Source organism: Malus domestica, chromosome 12 (assembly GCF_042453785.1).
Source record: "Malus domestica chromosome 12, GDT2T_hap1".
NCBI classification, from domain to species: Eukaryota; Viridiplantae; Streptophyta; class Magnoliopsida; order Rosales; family Rosaceae; genus Malus; species Malus domestica.
In genome coordinates this window covers 2,934,559-2,955,411 of record NC_091672.1, presented here as the reverse complement: position 1 = coordinate 2,955,411, position 20,853 = coordinate 2,934,559, and the positions used below count along the sequence as shown (strand labels likewise).

The following is a 20,853-nucleotide window of genomic DNA, read 5'->3' as shown; positions in this document are numbered from 1 at the left end:
GTGAGAGAAGTAAAAATGGATGTGTGGATATCACACCTCTTGATGAATTTATTCATATTTGACATTAATTAGCGTAATTAATGGCAATAAACATGTGTCGAGTTAGTTGAAAAAAATGAACTCGACGGGAATATGGGTGGTACACCATGTGTTTTTATGTAAGTGATGAGAAATTTTAGTTTTTAAGTTATTAACTTTTTAACACATATATCTCACCAATTGTATAGTGACACGTACCACCTCATGTGCCTATCACATTGAATAATCTCTTCTTCTTGCCATGTAAATTTGATGTTTAGAGACTCATCAACTGATTGGCTAATCCCACTTCAAAGTCCAAAACCAAATCTGATTTGGATAAGGGTCTTATCGAAATCCTAATCCATTACCTACCGCGAGCCAATGTATAAAATCCTTCCGTTATAATTATAAGTGGCAATTAACACTAATTTCTATGCTCTATTTCTTCTCTCCATCAAATTATCTCTCTTGTTTTCTACATACAGGCATAGTTCTAAACATCAATACGCATCTCTGCCTATTTTTCTCTCTTTCTCTCTTTCTCTAGCTTGATGGCTGACCGGAGGGCGGAAGAGAATGCCGTCACCGGCGGACCGCAGAATACGAGCATTGAAGATTTTGATCCTCCAATGAAGCCGAAAACTAGCAAGTTCGCTATTGCCTGTGCTCTTTTGGCTTGCACAACTTCAGTCTTACTGGGTTATGGTAATTCTCCATTTTTTTTTAATTGGAATTCTCCTTACAGTTCACGAGTTTCCCAAATTTGTTGAAGTGATCAATGTTTGGAGAACGTAACGTATTCATACCAGAAACGTGAAAATTATTAGAAAATTAATTTGTTTCAAAAAATTGTTGCTAATCCTCCAAAATAATTATCATATATACTCGTCTCGTTATATATTTTTAAATTTATATTGATTCAATTCTCTTATAATTTATATTATTTATTGATTTTATTTACAGATATTGGTGTAATGAGTGGAGCGTCACTCTTTATCCAAAAAAATCTTAAAATCAGTGATGTTCAAGTCGAAGTGCTTGCTGGTACTCTAAACATCTACTCCCTCCTCGGCTCCGCCTTTGCCGGCAGAACCTCCGATTGGATTGGCCGCAAGTACACCATTGTTCTTGCGGGAGTCATCTTCTTGGTCGGAGCTCTCCTCATGGGATTTGCCACCAACTACGCCTTCCTCATGGTTGGCCGGTTTGTTGCAGGAGTCGGTGTTGGCTATGGTATGATGATTGCTCCTGTCTACACTGCCGAGATCTCTCCGGCATCGTTCCGTGGCTTCCTCACATCTTTCCCAGAGGTTTGTTTCGATTTTTGCTTTTTGCTTACTTGCATATATCATCAATTTATTCAATGCATGATCATCATGTGAAACAACTTACTTTTGATGTACATGATGCCAAATTTATAGCGTTTATTTAAATTGAATATGTAACATTGCATGTGAACTTTTTTGACAATTTTGATCTCACACCAAAAGGAAAATATATTCTTTTATTGGTTTTTTGAGTTATCTTTACGAGTGTTTACATATGTCCACACTGAGTAGCTCTTTGTTTGTGAGTTTGAAATAAATTGCGTTCTATTTGTTTGCTGCAGTTTAATTTAAAAACCAAAAATGTTGTGATGTATCTTATAATTTGTTTTGGACGGTAGAATTTATGTTGATTGGCTTGAATGTACATATGTAGGTGTTTGTCAATGTTGGCATATTACTGGGGTACATAGCCAACTATGCCTTCTCCAAGCTCCCGCTTCACTTGGGCTGGCGGTTCATGCTCGGAGTTGGTGGAGTTCCAGCTATTTTTCTCACAGTCGGCGTCCTATTCATGCCCGAGTCTCCTCGGTGGCTGGTTATGCAGGGGCGACTGGGCGACGCTAAGAAAGTCCTCCAAAGAACTTCAGAGTCCAAGGAGGAGTGCCAGCTCAGGCTAGACGATATCAAAGAAGCCGCAGGAATCCCACCCCACTTGAACGACGACATTGTTCAGGTCACAAAAAGCAGCCACGGTGAAGGCGTATGGAAAGAACTGATCCTCCATCCTACCCCAGCCGTTCGCCATATTTTAATCGCAGCCGTCGGTATCCACTTCTTCGAACAAGCGTCCGGTATAGACACTGTGGTTCTGTACAGCCCAAGGATCTTTGCTAAGGCAGGTATCACCTCCTCCAATCATAAGCTACTCGCCACCGTTGCCGTTGGATTCACCAAGACCGTTTTCATCTTGGTGGCCACATTTTTCCTCGACAAGTTCGGACGGCGTCCGTTGTTACTGACCAGCGTGGGCGGAATGGTCTTTTCCCTCATGTTTCTCGGAGTTGGCCTTACAATCGTCGACCATCACAAAGGTTCAGTCCCCTGGGCTATCGGATTGTGCATGGCCATGGTATATTTCAATGTGGCATTTTTCTCAATCGGGCTAGGGCCCATCACGTGGGTATATAGCTCTGAGATCTTCCCCTTGAAGCTACGCGCTCAAGGAGTCAGTATCGGTGTGGCTTGTAATAGGGTTACGAGTGGGGTCGTCTCTATGACATTTATTTCACTGTACAAGGCCATCACGATTGGCGGGGCCTTCTTTCTTTATGCGGGAATTTCTGCTGCTGCTTGGATTTTCTTTTATACGATGCTGCCGGAAACTCAGGGCAGAACCCTAGAAGATACGGAGGTCCTGTTTGGTAAATACCACAGGTGGAGAAAAGCCAATGCAATGCTCAAGGAGAGAAAGCAAGTTGATGGTGACGACAACAACAATGCCCAAGTTTTCTAGGAATAATAACTGGAAAAGATTTATTACGGTTTAGTAGAAGTATTTGGTTTTGTTTTTTGCTTTTTTCTTTTCTTTTCTTTTTTATCGAATGAACTATCGCATGCTCAGTTGTGTGTGTCACTTCTTATTTTGTTTTTGTTGGGAATTTGTTCAAATATAATATAAAGAATTCAATATAGGACATACCTTGCAGAATTAACGAATTGTGGATCGTCGTTTTGTTCCTACAAACCGTTGCACGATTCACGAAGGAAAGCGTCATCCAAGGGAGGATTCGGTTGCATCTAGCCCCGTTAGATTGCCTACTTACCTAGTGCCCATTCACAGGGATCAAACCGCCTTAGTTCTTAGTAGCCTCCTAATCCTAGGGCCAAGGTGATACCCTAGAGGCTAAAGTAAGAGAGAAAAATATTACTAAGAGTGAAGAGCATTATCTCTCCTCTCTAGAGCTAAGAGAATTGTTTTTGTTGGTGTGTAATCTCCTTTTCCAAAGCCCTCTTTATAAAGGGAAATGGTCAATGTGGGACAAATACCACATAACGATAACACACCCTATATTGGGTCTATAAATCCTACATCTCCCACTCACCCACATAGGGTGTTGGTATCATCTCAATTAGCTCATCTAATTCTCATCCATTATAGTTTACCTCCTCATACAAGATATGGGACGCACGACCTTGCGAGAATGAACGTACACATCCAGGATCACTGTCATTAAGCTATCACCAAACTTAACAAGAATGCATCACTCGGAAGTTCATCACTTTATACCCTAGACAGTTCGTCATACACCAAACTTGACATTCGTTATCCCTCGTTACGATATAAAAAGAAATGTCATGTTCCACAAGTATCATGTACAAATGTCTTACATTTGACAACTAATATCAAACAAACGTTGGCCAGCTAATGAATCACATGACATAGTGTAGTCTTTAAACTATCTTCCCTAAGCTCTCATGTCAATCTAATTTGATTTAACTGGTTGCCTAGACACGCCTCTTAGGACAGCTACTTACTTGACCGTCTTAGATAAACACGCTAAAGTAGCGATCATCAAACCTCCTCTTTCTGACTTAGACTTTAGTTCAAATGGTATAAGGGTAAGATCACATAGATCTAATGGCTCACACAGTGACTTGAAGCAGGGATCAATTCGTCACTCCCACTGTCGGTCGCAACCAGCACATACAGTATGAAATGTATGCTATGGTGTATTCTCAATTTAATGAGTGTGTCATATGTCCATTGGACATACACCATACGGATCTTAGTCTAAGCACTACACAAAAGCCTAACTTGAGCATCTAGCCTAGTCACCCTTCTCAATGCCTACCTAGTTACTCACATTCGGCTTGACAAGCTTTAACATGGATTTGAAATGAAAAAATCTCCATGTTCAACCTTTGCTAGGTCTCATCTTAGACACTTCTAAGGCGACATATACATATATCTAGTGTATGTTTTGTACGTGAAATCATACATATGTCTAGTCTCGCACTCAAATGTGTTTCAAACATATATGTCTCATCCTGCTCGCTACCTCAGCGCCAGGGCGAATCGTTTCGTGTGACTGAAACTGATTCTAGCTTGGAGACACTCGAAAAAAATGTGCATCATAACATTCTCTAAAAAACGTTAATTCTAATGAGTCTCTTGTAGCTTTTATACCTAGGAGTGTGACATATCACCACTATCGCTAGGGCTACATCTTTGAGACTCCTCACCTTGTGCAATTGCAAGTAATCATGAACAAATTTGGGTTCCTTCTAACTTAAGGACTTCTTTTGTATAGATCATAGCAGACTCACATAAAATCTCTCTTGTTAATGCAAAATACCTCTAAAATAATTCCATAAGGAGCACCTATGTTTTTCAAAAGTAGGTGGGTTCTTTCAATTCCATACAAGGTAAATGCAAGTATATTTTCATCACTCTATTGAGAAAATATTCAACCATGAGTAAACATGGAATTACTTGTACCTTGAACAATCATTTTTTCCACGAAGGATCTTATGTCAACCCTATGATGATATAAGAACCAAAATGATGTTCTATTGACATCGAAAATCCTTTTACTACTCTAAGTTCAGCAATGACTTGTGATTACTTCAAAATGGCTTGGTTTAGACAATCATCCACTTCTCGGATAGCCTATGCATCAACGCTTTGTGAATAGCGGGTGTACACCATTTTATCACGAGCACTAATGAGTTTATATATAAACACCTCCAAAAATGGTATTTATATTATTTCTTATCCATACACGTGGGTCATACATGCTGCCTTACAATTGGCGCACGTATGATTTTTCTTATCGTCTAGATGCACATTTTAAGACAATGGTTAACACTATTCCTCATTTTGTATTCTAGGAAGCTTTGGTCTAGAATCACACAACACTCTATCTCTTCTGAGATGTCTTGAGTTTTAGTAGAGCCCAGATGGCAACCGTAGAGCTTCTATACGTTAATCTTTAGCAAATCAACTAAGAAGCATCTAAGAGTATCACTGAAACTTCTCTAGCATGTCAAAAATGCTTTGTGTCTCACACCACAATTATGGAGACAATCTATTTTTCAATATAGACATCAATTGTCAACACTCATGGAAAGACAAGAACACCTTGGGCTCTAAGTCTTAAAGTACAACAACGGCTAGGAGGACTTCTAAATGTCAACACAAATAAGGACACTTGTCTAGAAGTCAATAGTGTGTGAACCCAATTCTCTTTTCGGATTGAGAACTTTTCACTTAGGCTAGGTCATGGAAAAAAATGAGTCATGTTTGACCCCACCTTGGGAAGACATCTCATACTTTCCATCTCCTATTGAAAAATCATTTCTTTTATACAAAAGAAAAATTTTCAATTTCGCTTGTTAATGAAAGATTTATCTATGAGGACCATCTCTTTTAGTCATTTAACAAAGCGGAGTAACATTCCTCACCATCTAAGGAGAATGTCTTTAAGACCTAATAGTCTTTTCGCAATGTGCCAGGATCTTAAGTTCGACGATCCACAAATGTCAACCACTTTACTGGTTCAACTACTAGTAGGATTATGAACCTTCTAAGACCACTCTGTTTTTTTTTGTTTTTTTTTATAAGTTTCAGTTCACATTCTTTGTACGACCTTTATCACAAGTCACTCAATTTATTGACAATATCATATTCACAACCTATACTGTTTTGTGAAAACTTTGGGAATTGGATCCTCGCCGGATCTAATTCATGGGGATCCTAGGGATCAACCCATGTGGACCGTTGATCAAAAATCGTGCGGTCACAATTTTTTTCTTTTTTATATTTTTCACGCAAAACAAGACTGTTTTACTTTTAAAACATTTAATTGTGACCGCACGATTTTTGATCAACGGTCCACGTGGGTTGATCCCTAGGATCCCCATGAATTAGATCCGGCGAGGATCCAATTCCAAAACTTTGTTCTTCTCACATAACTGCAATGGTACGATTCCATAAGTTGTACTCCCACTGCTGTTTAGTACATTTTCTTCGGTTGTACTTCCCTAAGGTAGAAGATTCCTTCTTGTTTAATGGTAGACTTCCTTTAGTTACACTCCCACTAAACTTACAACCTCTTGTACTTAAGCTAGCATTCTAGCTTAGAGATTACTTACTGACTAGTGGTACCCTTCCATTATTAGTACTCCCACTAGGCCCAGCAACCTATTTATTGGAAAATCTTTAAAGTCTAGTAGTACACTTCCATTAGTTGTACTCCCACTAAACTTACAATCTTTTAGCGACACTAGTAAGGATATTTCATTTTTCCCACCTTCGCTTAAAGATTGGAAGATCTTTCCAATGTGAAGAACAAGTTTATAATCAATTCTATTGCAATTTAAATGTCATAAGAAATTAGTCAACCCTTAAGTCTATATCCTAGACAACCATCTCACCATATGTGAGAACTGGTGTAAGCTAATTGAAAATTCAAAGTCGTTACTTTGCTCATTCAATTGCTTTACACTATGTTTAGATAAAGAAATTAAGATTACTAAGAAATTTTAAAATGACAGAAATTGAAATGACGAGATTTTATTTTCTAGAATTTGTGAATTTTCTTGTTTGTTTAATCTAAAAAAACAATGGAATTGAATACGGAATTTATTATTTGTAAGCCCTCAATCATACAAATTGGGAAATGACACATATTTACATGGAATTTAAACTTGGGAATTGGTGGTCCCAAATTCCAAGTTCTTTTTTCCACGCGGAAATTCTAAATTTCTATATTTATGAATCCAAACAAGGGAATTGGTGCTTTTCAATTTATAAACTCTAACTTTTATCCAAATTCCAAGTTTATTTCTCACATCCAAACATAGTGTTAGGGTTTTAGGGACTAATTGTTGGAAGCAAACTTTCAAAAAAGTCTCCCACTAGGTTGGAAGAGTTCAATTGCGCCTACACCACCTTAAATGGTGTGTGACAATGCCCAAAATTTCCGAAAATTCCTTTCCAAGTGATTGGAATCCTACTCACAATTTCATGGTTTTCCAAGAAGAGTATAATAGACTCTATTCTTTTGATATACATATAAAGTTGTTGTCAAACCACTAAGACAATGTACAATTAAAGAATAATTGCCCTTGAATAGTAGGAAAAAATAATAAGTTTTTTTTTTTGAAAAAACATGGGAAGCATCTACTTAATGCTCTCAAATAAAATTGCAATTATAGTGAATTAGCTCACTAATTTGAGCTAGATTTGAATAGCACTCCCATGGGGCTTTTTCAAAACTTACTAAAATGTCAAAGTACTGTTGATCACTTAGCGAGTAGATCAAGTAATGACCTATCTCTAACCATTTTGATCAACTGACTTTTAGCATTCCATATTTAAAGAAAAACACATTTAATGCAAGTTGAGGAATAGTGTCGTCTTAAAATTATAAAGTATTTTTAACTTCTCAAATATTGGTGCATTGAAAAGGACATATATTCCAAAAACATTGCTCAATTATGAAATGTTGACAAAATGCTCTAAGCCAAACTAAGGAATGCGAACTCATTCACATTCTCCTTACATTTCCCAGTGGATCAATCGCTTAGTACTTCAAGGAATAGAATTAGATAACCACGTTATCTTGTCTTCATTTAAGTTCTCACCACATATGCCAAAATTGCTTTGAGTACAACTAAAAGAAAAGTACGAGCCAAATTTGCACCATGTATACTTCATTAAGTAGAGAGTTAAAATTGAAGATCATGGTAGTACTCACTCAACCAATGTGAGTGAGATGTTTTATCTTCAACATTAATATAACCAACTATGCTTGAGCAATTTTATCGCTTCTCTCTCTCTCGGCTTCTTCAATTGGACAACTTTTAGTATGCCACCTAGGGCACTTCTTTAACTTTCAAGCTAATTCTCGATGCGAATTCTCATCAAGATATGGTTTTCTTAAGGGTCAAAGTGTATCCAATTCCTAGGAGCATTAGATACGTTTGATTATAACCAACATTACACCCTTCCTTTTGCTCTAATTACATGAGAAGCGCTTATCTACTTAAGCATTAAAAATATTTTTTGCAACTCTCGATAATTTAAGCCATATCACTATGCACAAAAGTAATATATAAACATTGATTATATAATAACTACACATTTTTCTTATTTATTTCACAAGTCTTGATTAAGAAATATGAACCTATCCTATAAATTAAGATCGAAAAATCCGCTAAGTCGCTTGTAATTACCACTCAATATTATAGGTTGAGTTCACAATTTTAATTATCTTGGAAACAAATATTTATTTTTGAAAAAAATTTGTCCAAACATTTTTCCAAACAGATTTCCATTTTGTTTTTCATGCTACATCCAATTGAGTGCAAGGAAAAAAACTAATTATGGGTAGAGGCTTAAACAATCATATAGTACTCATGCATATAATAGGCCTTTCATTGGGATTAAATTTGAGTTTTAGACAATGGGCTCGACAAGTGGGCCTCCATAAGTGTGGTTAGGTAAAATCCAGGATGAGTGGCAGCACTAAGCTTTTAAAAATTGACCCTCTTTGACACTCAAAGTGTCTCCTTAAAGATTTTTCCTAGACACCACATCAAGTAAGAGGTGACCATTAGTGAACCCCAGTCCATGTTTAATGAGCATCCTAAATATGGATCATTTTTCTAAATGACATGCTCATAATAAGCCCAACAACAATATTCAATTATTCATAATTAAATAATGAAAAATAAACAATCATATATAAATTAATCAGAAGATAATCACTTAGATAATCAATTTAAAATAATTAATAAGGAGATAATCACTTAGATAATCAATCCACATTAATTAAAAAAATAATAGGAGATAATCCTCGTAATTATAATTCTAATTCTAATTTGATAATCATGATAATATGAAAATCAAATCACCTAATTAAAATTAATCTCATAAAATAATATTCTACAAAAGAATATTTTTCTCCATTTAAATGCTCAAGTCTCAAAATGAGCAATTAAAATGATATTATCCCGTTTAAAATACTCAATCAAGACGAGTAATTTAAACTGACACAATATCTCAAAATATTAGAGATTATCTTTCTCCAAGAAATCCGAAAATCCCAGATTTTCAACTTTGTAAGGCCAATTTCCCAAGACCGTATCTCACTCTATATGCATCTGTTTGATGCGTATCTTATGCCATTGGAAAGCCCAAATTATGAGATACAATGTCTATTTTAGGAACAAATTCCAAAAACTGACTCTAATAGCACGAAAAGGAGCTCCCAAAATCTGAACTTAAAATCACGTTTTTCTCCAATTTTTCTGCAGAAATCCCATATTTCACAAATTCGCGAAGGCATGTTTGCGAACCCATATCTTCTTCAATAATCGTCCAAATGACGTGTATTTCATATGGTTTTGAATCCTATGTGGCCGACTACAAACTCAAAGCAAAAATCAACAGAAAAATTAGCTCCATGTACCCTAAATTCAACCTGTAAAATGGCTGAAAAAAAACTAAAATTTTCAAGAAATCACAAAACTAGGGTTTGTGATTTCTCTCAAACCTTGGCACATATTTGCACGCAGTTTTTAGGGAATGATTCTCACACATTGGATAACATATTTCCCAAAAGAAATCCTCAAAAAACGCAATGAATCAAAAAGTGATTTTCTTGAGTTTATGCAACCATGGTGTATATAGTGGTTCTCGCAATTTACATAAGGTGAGGAACGAGTCCTATGGCTCTGATACCACTATTGGGAATTTGTACAAAAATTATATAAAGAATTTGATATATGGCATACCTTGTGGAATTAACGAATTATGGATCTCCGTTTCGTTCCTACGAACCGTTGCACGAACCACGAAGGAGAGCGTCATCCAAGGGAGGATTTAGTTGCATCTAGCCCTGTTAGATTGCCTACGTACCTTGTGCCCATTCATAGGGATCAAACCGCCATAGTTCTTAGTAGCCTCCTAATCCTAGGGCCAAGGAGATACCCTAGAGGCTAAACTAAAAGAGAAAAAGATTACTAAGAGTGAAGAGCATTATCTGTCCTTTCTAGAGCTAAGAGAATTGTTTTTGTTGGTGTGTAATCTCCTTTCCCAAAGCCCTATATAGTGGCTAGGAGGGAAGAGAAAAAGGGAAATGGTCAATGTGGGACAAATACCATATATAGATAACACACCCTATATTAGGTGTATAAATCCTACAATTTTCTTCTATACAATGAAGGAAATGAATTTAAGATGGGATTAGATATGTTTCTTTTTTCTTCTGAAAGAATATTTTAATTTGCATCCCGTTTGTAGTTATTTTATTTTTTTCTGAAATGGAATGGCACTAGGTCACGGATGAGACGACCTATAATAATAGGATTTGCCCAAGAATAATGATAATGCATATGAATATTTATGAAAGATTTACTAAAGGGTAATGCTAGGGAGACTAAATTTGTAGAATAAATTTTGGAAACTAAAGGACATGGAAGTTGATGATTTGTTTATTACTTAAACGTTGACAAACGTGGACATTTTCCTGATTTGGATGTTTCTAATAAAAACCACTTCATGTGGGGTACACGACGTGAATCTCCACTTAACTATCAAGTAGCTGAGAAACCATTGAAGCCAACAATGGCAAGGAAGAGCTGAATAAGCCTCCGCCATGATCTTCATTCGAAGACTTATACCCGAAGCATTACAAACGGAAATACCTCTTGAACGAAGGGCTCGCTTTTATGGACCGTTTAATCATAAAAGACATTGCCTGAAGCACATCATGATTACGTCCATGAATGAGTACGATTATGAAGTTTATAAATCTGATCGAATTTTGACTAGAGAATACTTTTCTCGTTCTTCCATGTTTCTAACTCGCCTCCGAAGCAGTGGTGTAGAAAACGAAAGTTTACCAAATTCTCGGATCTGATTACTACCACAAACATATGGTAGAATATGGGCTTGCCAAGGTGCGGCATCATGCCCGAAGCGTGACCCTTGGCACCTAAGACCTAAGACTTCAAGAATAAAGGGATAATATTTCCAAGCCTTAACCCTGCAGAATCTACTTCCGTTTCAATGGAATAGATCATTGGTTATGCACATGTTTGTGCCCCTACTAATGTTGTTAAGAAGTACCATTCTAGTAGTCAATATGTGAGACTAATTTTGCTCCACCAAACACCGTTGGAAGAGCAGAATTTTGACATGAATGGCCTTGTTGGCCGAATCCACCCTAGTAACTTTGGTTTACTTTGTGAACATTTTTCTATGTTCTTGGATTCACGTTTGGTGTAAGTTTTACTTATGGATAATCTTATTGATATTGTCCTCGAATATGAGTTAATTGAATCATGTTCTTAATACATGTGACCAATTCAATTAAACACGTGATTAAGTAGGAATGTGGGAAAGTTAGTTTTCTGGATGAATGCGTACTACACACATTAACTTTACACCTTAATCACATCTTTAACAACGGCTTCAGGTCTATCCAACCTGATTAAGAGCATTTGGCACACTCCTCGTTGTATAAATGGTACTAAATTACCATTTTAAAAGACCTTCAATTCTCCCTGTCGTTGAGTTTTTAAGGAGATTCGAGATGACAATAATCATAAATGAAACCACTGAAGAAAATATAGTGAAATATCTTTGCACCACCTCCAAAATGAGCCTGAAGCTTTGATTTGGGGCCAATGAGTTGTCTCCCAACTGGGAATACACCACATGTGGCCGGCTTGAAACCTGGTGATTGAGTGGTTTACTTATTTTGGCACGACTTTTTGGGACACTTAGGTCGAATAATGATGCTACGACGCATCTCCTTACTCGAAGTAAGGATCTTGTGCCTACAAGCACAATTTGCCAAGCCTGCTCATTAGGGAAATTGATCTTCTAAATCATTCCTTGCAAAGATACGAAATCACCATTTTTCATAAGTGGATTCAAGGGAATATATGTGAACTAATCCAACAAAAATGCGGACCATATAAATACTTATGGTTTTGGTTGATAAATTGACAAACTGGTCACATGTTTGTCCACACACATTGCTACTAAACCTCCTGGCCAATTACGCACTCACCACCCTACTTATCCCTTAAGGTCCGGGAGACTAGATAATGCCGGAGAGTTTATATCGACGGTTTTTCGATAAAGTATTGCATGTAGTTTGGGTTTATAATTGAACATCAAATACCCATGTTCACCCCAAATAGCCTCGCCTAGTGATCATAAAGCGCAATTTAAATGATCATCCAGATTTTGGTGAACGTACCAAGTTTTCAGTTTTTGCCTAGGGCTATGCAATCTAGTACGCAGCTATGTTGGTCCACCTTGAGGCTCATTGCCACCCAACCTATATGACGTTACAGTTGGTTACTATATACGAACCTGACAATTTTAGTATTTACACATTCAGGTGTGCATTCCATGTGCCAAGTTGCGCCGCCGCAACGTACCAATATGGAAGGATGTGAATCTTTGTCGATTATGATTCTCCTTAACCTTTGCTCTCTTAAAGCCCTTGCATGTGATCTTTTTACCACTCATTTGCGGGTTGTCACTTAAATGAGACAATCTTGCCGCTGTTATGGGGAGATAAGAACGTCAACGTTCCTGTAGAACGACACGAAGTTGTGTGGACGTTGCCCACTATGTCTCATCTCGATCCCCGTACCGTATAAGTGTGATAAGAAAATGCGCTGAATTCTAGCTTTCAGAATGTTGCTCCAGACGCATTCCTCTGATATAGGTAAAATGACGAGATCATATACCAGCTACAAACATGCCTGCAAAGATAAACGTACTTAACGGACGTCGAGTCAACATACCTGGAGGGTGTGCCGCCCCCGTTGGACGGTTTGGACGCCCCTGTTAGACGGTCCGGTACATCGGTAGATAGCCAATCAATTTGTCTTGGCCTGGAGCACGACAGATCACTCGGTTCATAGGATTCACTTCCCTGGAAAAGGAAGACACGACACAATAATGAATATAAACTCGATCGTTGTCTCAAATCATTTCCATCTCATGAGATTAATCTGAATTACTACCAAGACTTGAAGTTCTTGGTCCAGTATACTAGTTTGGATGAGCTAAATGGAATTGAAATGAGATTACCATTGATGATGTTTTCACTTATATGGTAGCTACTGAAAAGTGACAATATCGAACCATGTTCCTTTGATTAAGTGACAACGTAGAACTGATTGGATAACTAAAATCACAATCCAGGTCAAATTCCTTACCAAAGTGTGTATTGGACCTGTCGTTCCTACACTGCCCAAGGTAACCCTATTGTGTTACAAGTGGGAAGGAAAACGTTATAAGATGAATGAAATAAGTGCAATATGATACACGCCTTACGACACAAGGTTTCTCTCAAACGTCCTGTGATTGATAACAACATTATGAAATGTGGTTAGTGTTTTCTCCATGGGGATATAGATACGAAGATTGACATGTAAGTTCCTAAAAAATTACATGGACTAGTTCAAATAGTTCTAAAACTATGAAACACCCTTTTAACTCGTTTTAAGGCGTTCACTTATGGATTAAAAAATTCAACGAATGTGGTACACCCATCTATATGATTATTTGATTAGTCAAGGATAAATTATGCCCTTCCGTGTTAAACTATGAAGTCTTATGCTGAATTGCTAGAGTTACAGTTTATGTCGTTAACACGAATCTCACTAAGACTCCGAAAGAACTTGAGAAAACTGCCTCGCACCTGAAGATGGAATTTGAGATGAAGGATCTTGGGAAAACTCGTTTATGCCTTGACCCGAAGTTGAAGCATTGTTCTGACGATATTTTAGTCTACCAGTCGAACTACACTGCGAAGGTATTACTTTTGAGTATACCTTTGATCGTCCATATGTTATATGCAAATGAGACTCTTGAAGAGGTTATGGAGTCCAAAATTCCATATCTAAGTTCAACTTTGCGCTTCGTTGTACTTAGCTCATTGTATTTAAACAGGACATCTCATTCGCTGTTGATCTGTTGGTAAAGATGCAGTACCGCGCCTACAGGCAACCATTGAGTTGGTATTAAAGACATACATTGAAAGTACTACGAGGGCAAATCCCAAAGCATCTCGAGCGGATCCAACCCCCTGATCCTTGGAATGATGTTTGGCTTGTTGTTATGCTAACGCAAGTTACTTAGCAAACCCGCACAAGGTAAAATCCCCAAATGGTTATGTCTTTACTATTAGAGATATCACAATATCTTGAAGGTCCACGATATGACCTTAGTTGCAAATTCTTCGAATCGTTCCAAGACTCACCTCACTTCACTACGCCACAAGTGAGAAATGGTTAGGAGTTCTTGTTAAGCATATTCGAAGTACTTGCTGTGTTTTTATCCATCGTTGAGTCCCAACGATGATCCATGAAGATTATGCCACATGTATCTACCCGACGAAGCCATGATACATCAACGAAGTCAACGCCAAGACATATTACGTCTACATCTACATCAGCAAAACATCAGGAGATTGAAGTCATGCAAGCCGATCCTAGACAACCTTGCTGATCTCTACACGATGTCACTGCCAAAGTCAACCTTCCAGAAGCTTGTCCGAGGAATTGGTATGCCTAACTATCATATGCAATGCTTGTAGTTCTCATTTGGAAATTATGTCAAACTCAGGGGGAGTATCCAAAAGTATACTTACTTGACCTTAATCTACTCTTTTTCCCTATGATTAGGAGCATTTTTCCCATTGGGTTTTTGCTACCTAACTAGGTTTTAACGAGGCACCCATCCTAGGCTGATCATACATTTGTGAGCTCTTCTACTTGCGTCCAAAAGACGTATAGTTTTGACACAATGCAACTTCTCACTTTTCTCCATAGTTTATGGGTTTTTATCCCACCTTGGGTTTTACCATAGTGAGGTTTTGTGAGTTTCACTTTTTATGCATTATTCCGTTGATTTGAGACTCGCATTGGCTCATTGTGCCGATGATTTCATCAACTTTACTTATTTCATCGCTGAAGACCTGATGCGCCATTTACTTGAGTATTTACACACTCAAGGGGGAGTGTTGCAGTTCTATTAGATTAGGAATGTGATTGTGTAAATCCTAGTATATCTTGAAATATCTCTTATATTCATATTAGGAGTTGATTACCTATTAAGAGTTGCAATCCTAAAAGGGTAAGGAATTAACCTTCCCTACTACTATAAATAAAGGCACAATGAGGTGGAATAGAACACACCTTACAATTACACATCTCTCTCTTCTCTCTGCTATTGCTGCACATTTCTCTCTCTATGGCCTCCATAATTGTTCAGTAAATTATGCCCACAACAAAAAGATAAATAATATTATATCTTTATTAATATTATAAAAAAGCAAATGCTAGAAAAATTAAGTTTGTAAATAAAATTTGGTAAACTAAATGACATGAAAGTTGATAATTGGATTATTACTTAACCGTTGATAAAGTGAGGGAGAAGAGAGATCCAGAGAGTTCTGAGAGAGTTGGGGGGAGAGTGACAAGGGTCAAGAGATGAAAAGTGGGTCATGGGACTCACAATAAAAAATTCTAAAATTAAATCAATAAAGCAAGAGAAAAGAAAATATCTGAAATAGTGAGTTTACTAATATGCTCTTCGACTTCGTAAGTCTGTTAAACTTTCATCGTAACTCCGAATTCGATTCTACTTACGTTTACGCATTCGTAACGACAAGGTACTACATGAATACACTAAAGTAGTAACTCGTATGTGTCACAACACGACGGTCAATTAAAGTCAACATTCTCGCCTCTAGGTGCATTTTGGTCAACTCACTCCCTTCGTAATAAAAATACTGTAAAATTTGGGATGGGTCTTAACAATCTACACCCATTAAAAAACAATTTCGTCCCCGAAATTTCCAAATTCAAGCATCTTAATTGAGTTTTACTAATGGGCCCTAATATTATGCTTAGGTGCGAGTATTATCAGAGACTCCGACTATCTTAGCTCGAACGGATGTGACCTCGCAAGTAACGTGAGTGGGTCTTTACTTTTAAATATTATATATTTATTTAGTTTCTATATATATGTATGTATGTATGTATAAAGTATCTTTTACATTATACCATGATTAGACTAACATTTATAAGAATTAACGTGTTGACAAAATTTATGAAATTATCCTAAATCCTATAGGATGCGCTATTATGCATAATTTTATACGATGCTAAGATTATACATATGTGTGGAAGTATGGTTATAATGTTGAGATTTATGAAATTACCATGGCATGATCATACTTATATTACTGCTCATCATGCATGCTACATTGATGTTGGTACTCGCCCCGGTTAAGGCCAGTCTTCACGTGCATATTCACATCGCACCGATACACTTACCTTGGATCCATGGTAGGAGTCCTATCCTAAATTTTTATAGGCAATTAGGACTCACATGTGATGCGCATAGCGCCAGTCATCACGTGATTGTAGTGCTAGAGCGTAAATCATCATTACACCCAATCATGTTCCTGTTAGAATATTTCTGAATGAACTCGTGTGTCAGCGTATGTTGATGAGCACCAGATATTATATGTTTTCTATGCGAAAGAGGGTGAATTATTGCATTCTTGAGATATCACTTTTTACGGTAAGTGTTTTCATACTATACGAGTATATTATATTGGGAAACTATACTTATTTTATAGCGAGGGGTTATATGTTTTCGAAAAGGTTTTACAAAGCTTTATTTTCAAGCCCACTCACCCTTGTTTTTCGCCCCTCCAGGTTTTAGTGGCAGAGTTTTTTTGTCGACAAGGATTTTTGGCAACCGTTGATATAGGAGATTACTTTCGATGGTATAATTCTTATATTACTTTTACTATACGTACTTATGCTCTGACCTCACGTGTGAAATAGGTTCAATCCCGCTCACATTTCCCATATCTTTACTTTCGATGGTATCACTCTTGCATTTAGTCACTTTTAGGTTTAATATTTACTCACATTTCCCATATCTTTACACTTTATAACTTCTTCACTTTCCTGGTGTCGGCCACCACAACTCGATTCAGAATCCAAGTGGACATTCCAGGTCGGGGTGTCATACCACCCTAATAATTTTGGTGGCCCCAATTTTTTTGGGCCCCGGACAGTCGCCTAACCTGCACTAAGCCTAAGCTGGCCCTGGTAACTAATTTGTATTTTAGGTAATATATGTAGGGTGTAGGTACTTTTTATTCAACATGGTGTAGGTATCATATATGATTACATATAAATTTTCTTTTAACTATTTTTCAGAAAAATGATTAGATCTTCGTATTTTAATATTCAACTTTAAAATGTGAGTAAGATTTCATAAATCATATAATTTAATTAAGTAGAAAAATAACACTAACTAAATTCATTAACAGCTCAAATTTTTTGACTTAGATCAAAGAACATCAAATTTCTTTGAACTATTTTCATAGATGAAAGGTACATTAAGTTTTATTTATTTATGTATATTCTACCTCCATCACAAGTTTAATGTATTTTATCAACCAAATGCTAAATGTATTTTATTAACCAATGGTTTGGGTATCATATACAAGGACATATAAATTTTCTTTTAACAATTTTCGAGAAAAGTAGTTAGGTCCACGTATTTAAATAATCAAATTAAAATTTTGAGTAAAGATACATAAGTAAATAAAAAAATTAAAAGGAACTAATTAAGGTAAAAAATAGAAAACTAGACTAAATTGAATAACAGCTCAACTTTGTATATTTTGATGTAAGTGTCCAATGTTTTTTAATCAATAAAGGTCCCACATTGCAAAAATAAAAATAAAAATAAATAAAGGGGATCTACTACAAATTAGGGGTGTATTCAAATAAGATTTTGAGGGATTTAAATTATTTTAATGAATTTAGGGGTATTCAATTAAGATTTTAAGTGATTCCTGAAATTTAAAGTGTATTCAATCAAAATTTTAAGATAGTTAATTAAAACCCTTAGTGACACATCCTGACTCGGAATGTCCACTTGGACTCCGCATCGAGTTGCGCTGGCCGACACCTGGAGAGTGCGAAGACATAAAGTGTAGTGTAGAGGGGATCACTAGTACAAAAAAGACTTTGCGCGACGTAGGACCGTCGTCGCGCAAAGTCAAAAATACATCGCCCAAAAATTAGCGAAACGAACCTTTGTCGCGCAAGAACCGTCGCGCGAAGGCAGTGAAGGAAGGGTTTGCGCGACGCAGGACCTCTCTACGTCGCGCAAAGCTACTTTGCGCGACGTAGATCCTGCGTCGCGCAAAGTAGCTTTGCGCGACGTAGGGAGGTCCTGCGTCGCGCAAAGTTTTTTTTTTTTTTGTGTCATTTATATTTTTTTATTTAATTTTTAATAAATATTATAATTAAATTATTGAATATTATAATTAAATGCTAAACAATAATTAATAAACCAAGAAAAAGTAATTAATTATAGAATATATGAAAATGTACGTTTGTCCGAACAAAAAAATAAAAAACTACAAGTCTTCTAAGTTTAATACATCATGCTACTCGGTATCGTCTGGGCGAAATGGCTGGGAAGTCGAAGGTGGAGCAACATTAGGTGCTGGCATCGTTGGGATTTGGAGGCCGGACATCGCTAAGGCCTAAAGAATCATATTCATCCTCTCGCCCTGGGCCGCAACCTGACCTCTTAGGGTTGTCACTTCCTCCTTCAAGGAATTGACCTCTCCTGTGGACAATCTGGAAGAAGAGGCACCTGTTTCACGAACCCCCGCCTTCCCCGTACACCGAACAACCTTACCATGACGACGACCGAACTTCTGATCCAGGACCTCAGTCACGATCTGAACATCTGCATCCTTGGGTACAATGATGTCCTCAATCGGGGTCTCCGGGGGAAGCTGCGATGTTGCTTCTTGGAGAATAGCAGTGCTCTTTTCCACCATATCACCCTGTAATAATAAAGAAAAAACATATAATGTTTAATAACAAAATATAAATAATATTTGAACGATTCATAAAAATAAGAAAAATAACAATTACATATACTTACATAAAGCTGGTCATTGTTCTCATTGTTGGGATGAACGTAAACATGCTTGAACAGGTCAATCTGTGGGAACTTAGAACCCTCCTAAAGAAAAAAAAAACATTAAGAAAAATTTATTAATCAATAATAAAAAATAAATTGTATAAAATTTCAAAATTAATATACTTTTACCTCACGTCGTGCCTCAACCCTATACGAAAAGGGCTTCGAACCGGAATGGTGGAGAAGTGTCTTTGAGTCCCGAGCTTTCTTGCCAGCAGCAGATTTCTTCTGTTAAACATACAATATATATGTTAGTGCGACTATTTGAAAGAAATTATTAAAAAAAGCTTAAATAAAATAACAAAAACAATAAATTATTATTAAAGTATTATGTACATACCAAAAATTTTGGATCCGTAAAATGTGTGCAGAGCCACTCCCAATCCTCTCGCCGTTCCTTATACTCGAGTGGGCAACCCTGTAGGCGAGCAATCTCCGGAGATTCCCATAGCTGAAAATGCTTGTGAAGAGCGCTCTTCCAATCTTTGTACCGGCTTGCTAAGGTCTCCTCTAAGTAGGCACTGACCTCAGGGGATATGTCCTCCATTTCAAAAACGACCTACAAATATGAAAAACAAAATGACAAACAAAATGATCATGTATCAGAATAATTGACAACTAGTTTATAAGATGTTGATAAAGTTTGTCGGTTTACAATAATAACTAGAATCTTAATTTGTTAGGAAGCAAACATAATGTGCAAAATACATGAAATTAACCAAAACTAAAGGACCACACCTGCTCCCAATTATGAACAGAAGAAGAGTGTGCAAAATACATGACCAAATTATTCACCACAACAACACTCGGCTATCAGGTGCAAAACAATGAAATGCACCTGATTTCTCTTTCCCCCTACATTTTCTTAGCAACCAAACAGAAATTGAGAGAAAGATCTTGACTTTACTAATCAAGATGATGGCCCTGCACTAGTTTAAGCAGAGAAAGATGTTGACTTTGCTAAAAATTAATATACTAACCTCCAAATTGTCTCGCACCAGGGTCTTCGTCTCCTCGGGAATTTTTGCCCAACTCTCCCACCGCATAGGACAAAAATTCCTAATAATAAAACCACAGCAATTAACGACGCTGTTATGCTGCTGTGAGGTAACCGCTCCACGCTGTCGCTCATCATACGCAATCTTGATCAAGGAGGCAGACATACGTACAAGCTGTAGCTTCTTCAACATTCGATTGGGCCCCCTGGTGTTTTTTTTAGCTGCCCAAAAAAACTTAAATGGTAAAAACCCTAAGCTTAAATTTGTACAGAAAATTCGGCAAAACCTCCCCTAATCATAAAAGTACCTTAAAACAGTAATTCACAACCCGCAACATATTTTCACAATCATAAAAGTAATAGTTTTGAAATGAAAAAAAAATGCAACGTAGTGAGAATTAGAAAAAAACTACCTGGTTGGGAGGCCCCATCCTCGACTCTGGAGGACGAGGAAGTGTGATCAGAAGGTTCCGGCTCACGGCGGCGCCGGTGAGGCC

The 20,853-nt window shown here is 37.1% G+C and overlaps 2 protein-coding genes across 2 annotated transcripts; one reads left to right on the top strand and one right to left on the bottom strand.

Moving 5' to 3' along the window:
- Window positions 1-480: 480 nt before the first annotated feature.
- Window positions 481-2,997, top strand: LOC103449464 (putative polyol transporter 1). Its single transcript, NM_001293973.1, is given in 3 exon segments — window positions 481-726; window positions 985-1,331; window positions 1,723-2,997. Coding segments are annotated over 3 exon segments (1,581 nt in total). The 5' UTR covers window positions 481-572; the 3' UTR covers window positions 2,803-2,997.
- Window positions 2,998-18,706: 15,709 nt separating this feature from the next.
- Window positions 18,707-20,853, bottom strand: LOC103413489 (uncharacterized). The gene is made up of 6 exons (XM_029090826.2): window positions 20,770-20,853; window positions 20,340-20,578; window positions 19,700-19,918; window positions 19,489-19,587; window positions 19,321-19,401; window positions 18,707-19,219 (listed from the first exon to the last, which is right to left on the bottom strand). The coding sequence occupies exons 2-6, from the start codon at window positions 20,547-20,549 to the stop codon at window positions 18,911-18,913; spliced, it is 918 nt and encodes a 305-aa protein (XP_028946659.1). The 5' UTR covers window positions 20,550-20,578; window positions 20,770-20,853; the 3' UTR covers window positions 18,707-18,910.

Coding starts and splice junctions, on each gene's coding strand:
- LOC103413489 (XM_029090826.2), bottom strand. CDS start 20,549: ATGTTGAAGAAGCTACAGCTTGTACGTATGTCTGCCTCCTTGATCAAG. Junction 19,402..19,488: donor GGGTTGAGGCACGACGTGAG/GTAAAAGTATAT, acceptor TTTTTTCTTTAG/GAGGGTTCTAAGTTCCCACA. Junction 19,220..19,320: donor AGAACAATGACCAGCTTTAT/GTAAGTATATGT, acceptor TTATTATTACAG/GGTGATATGGTGGAAAAGAG.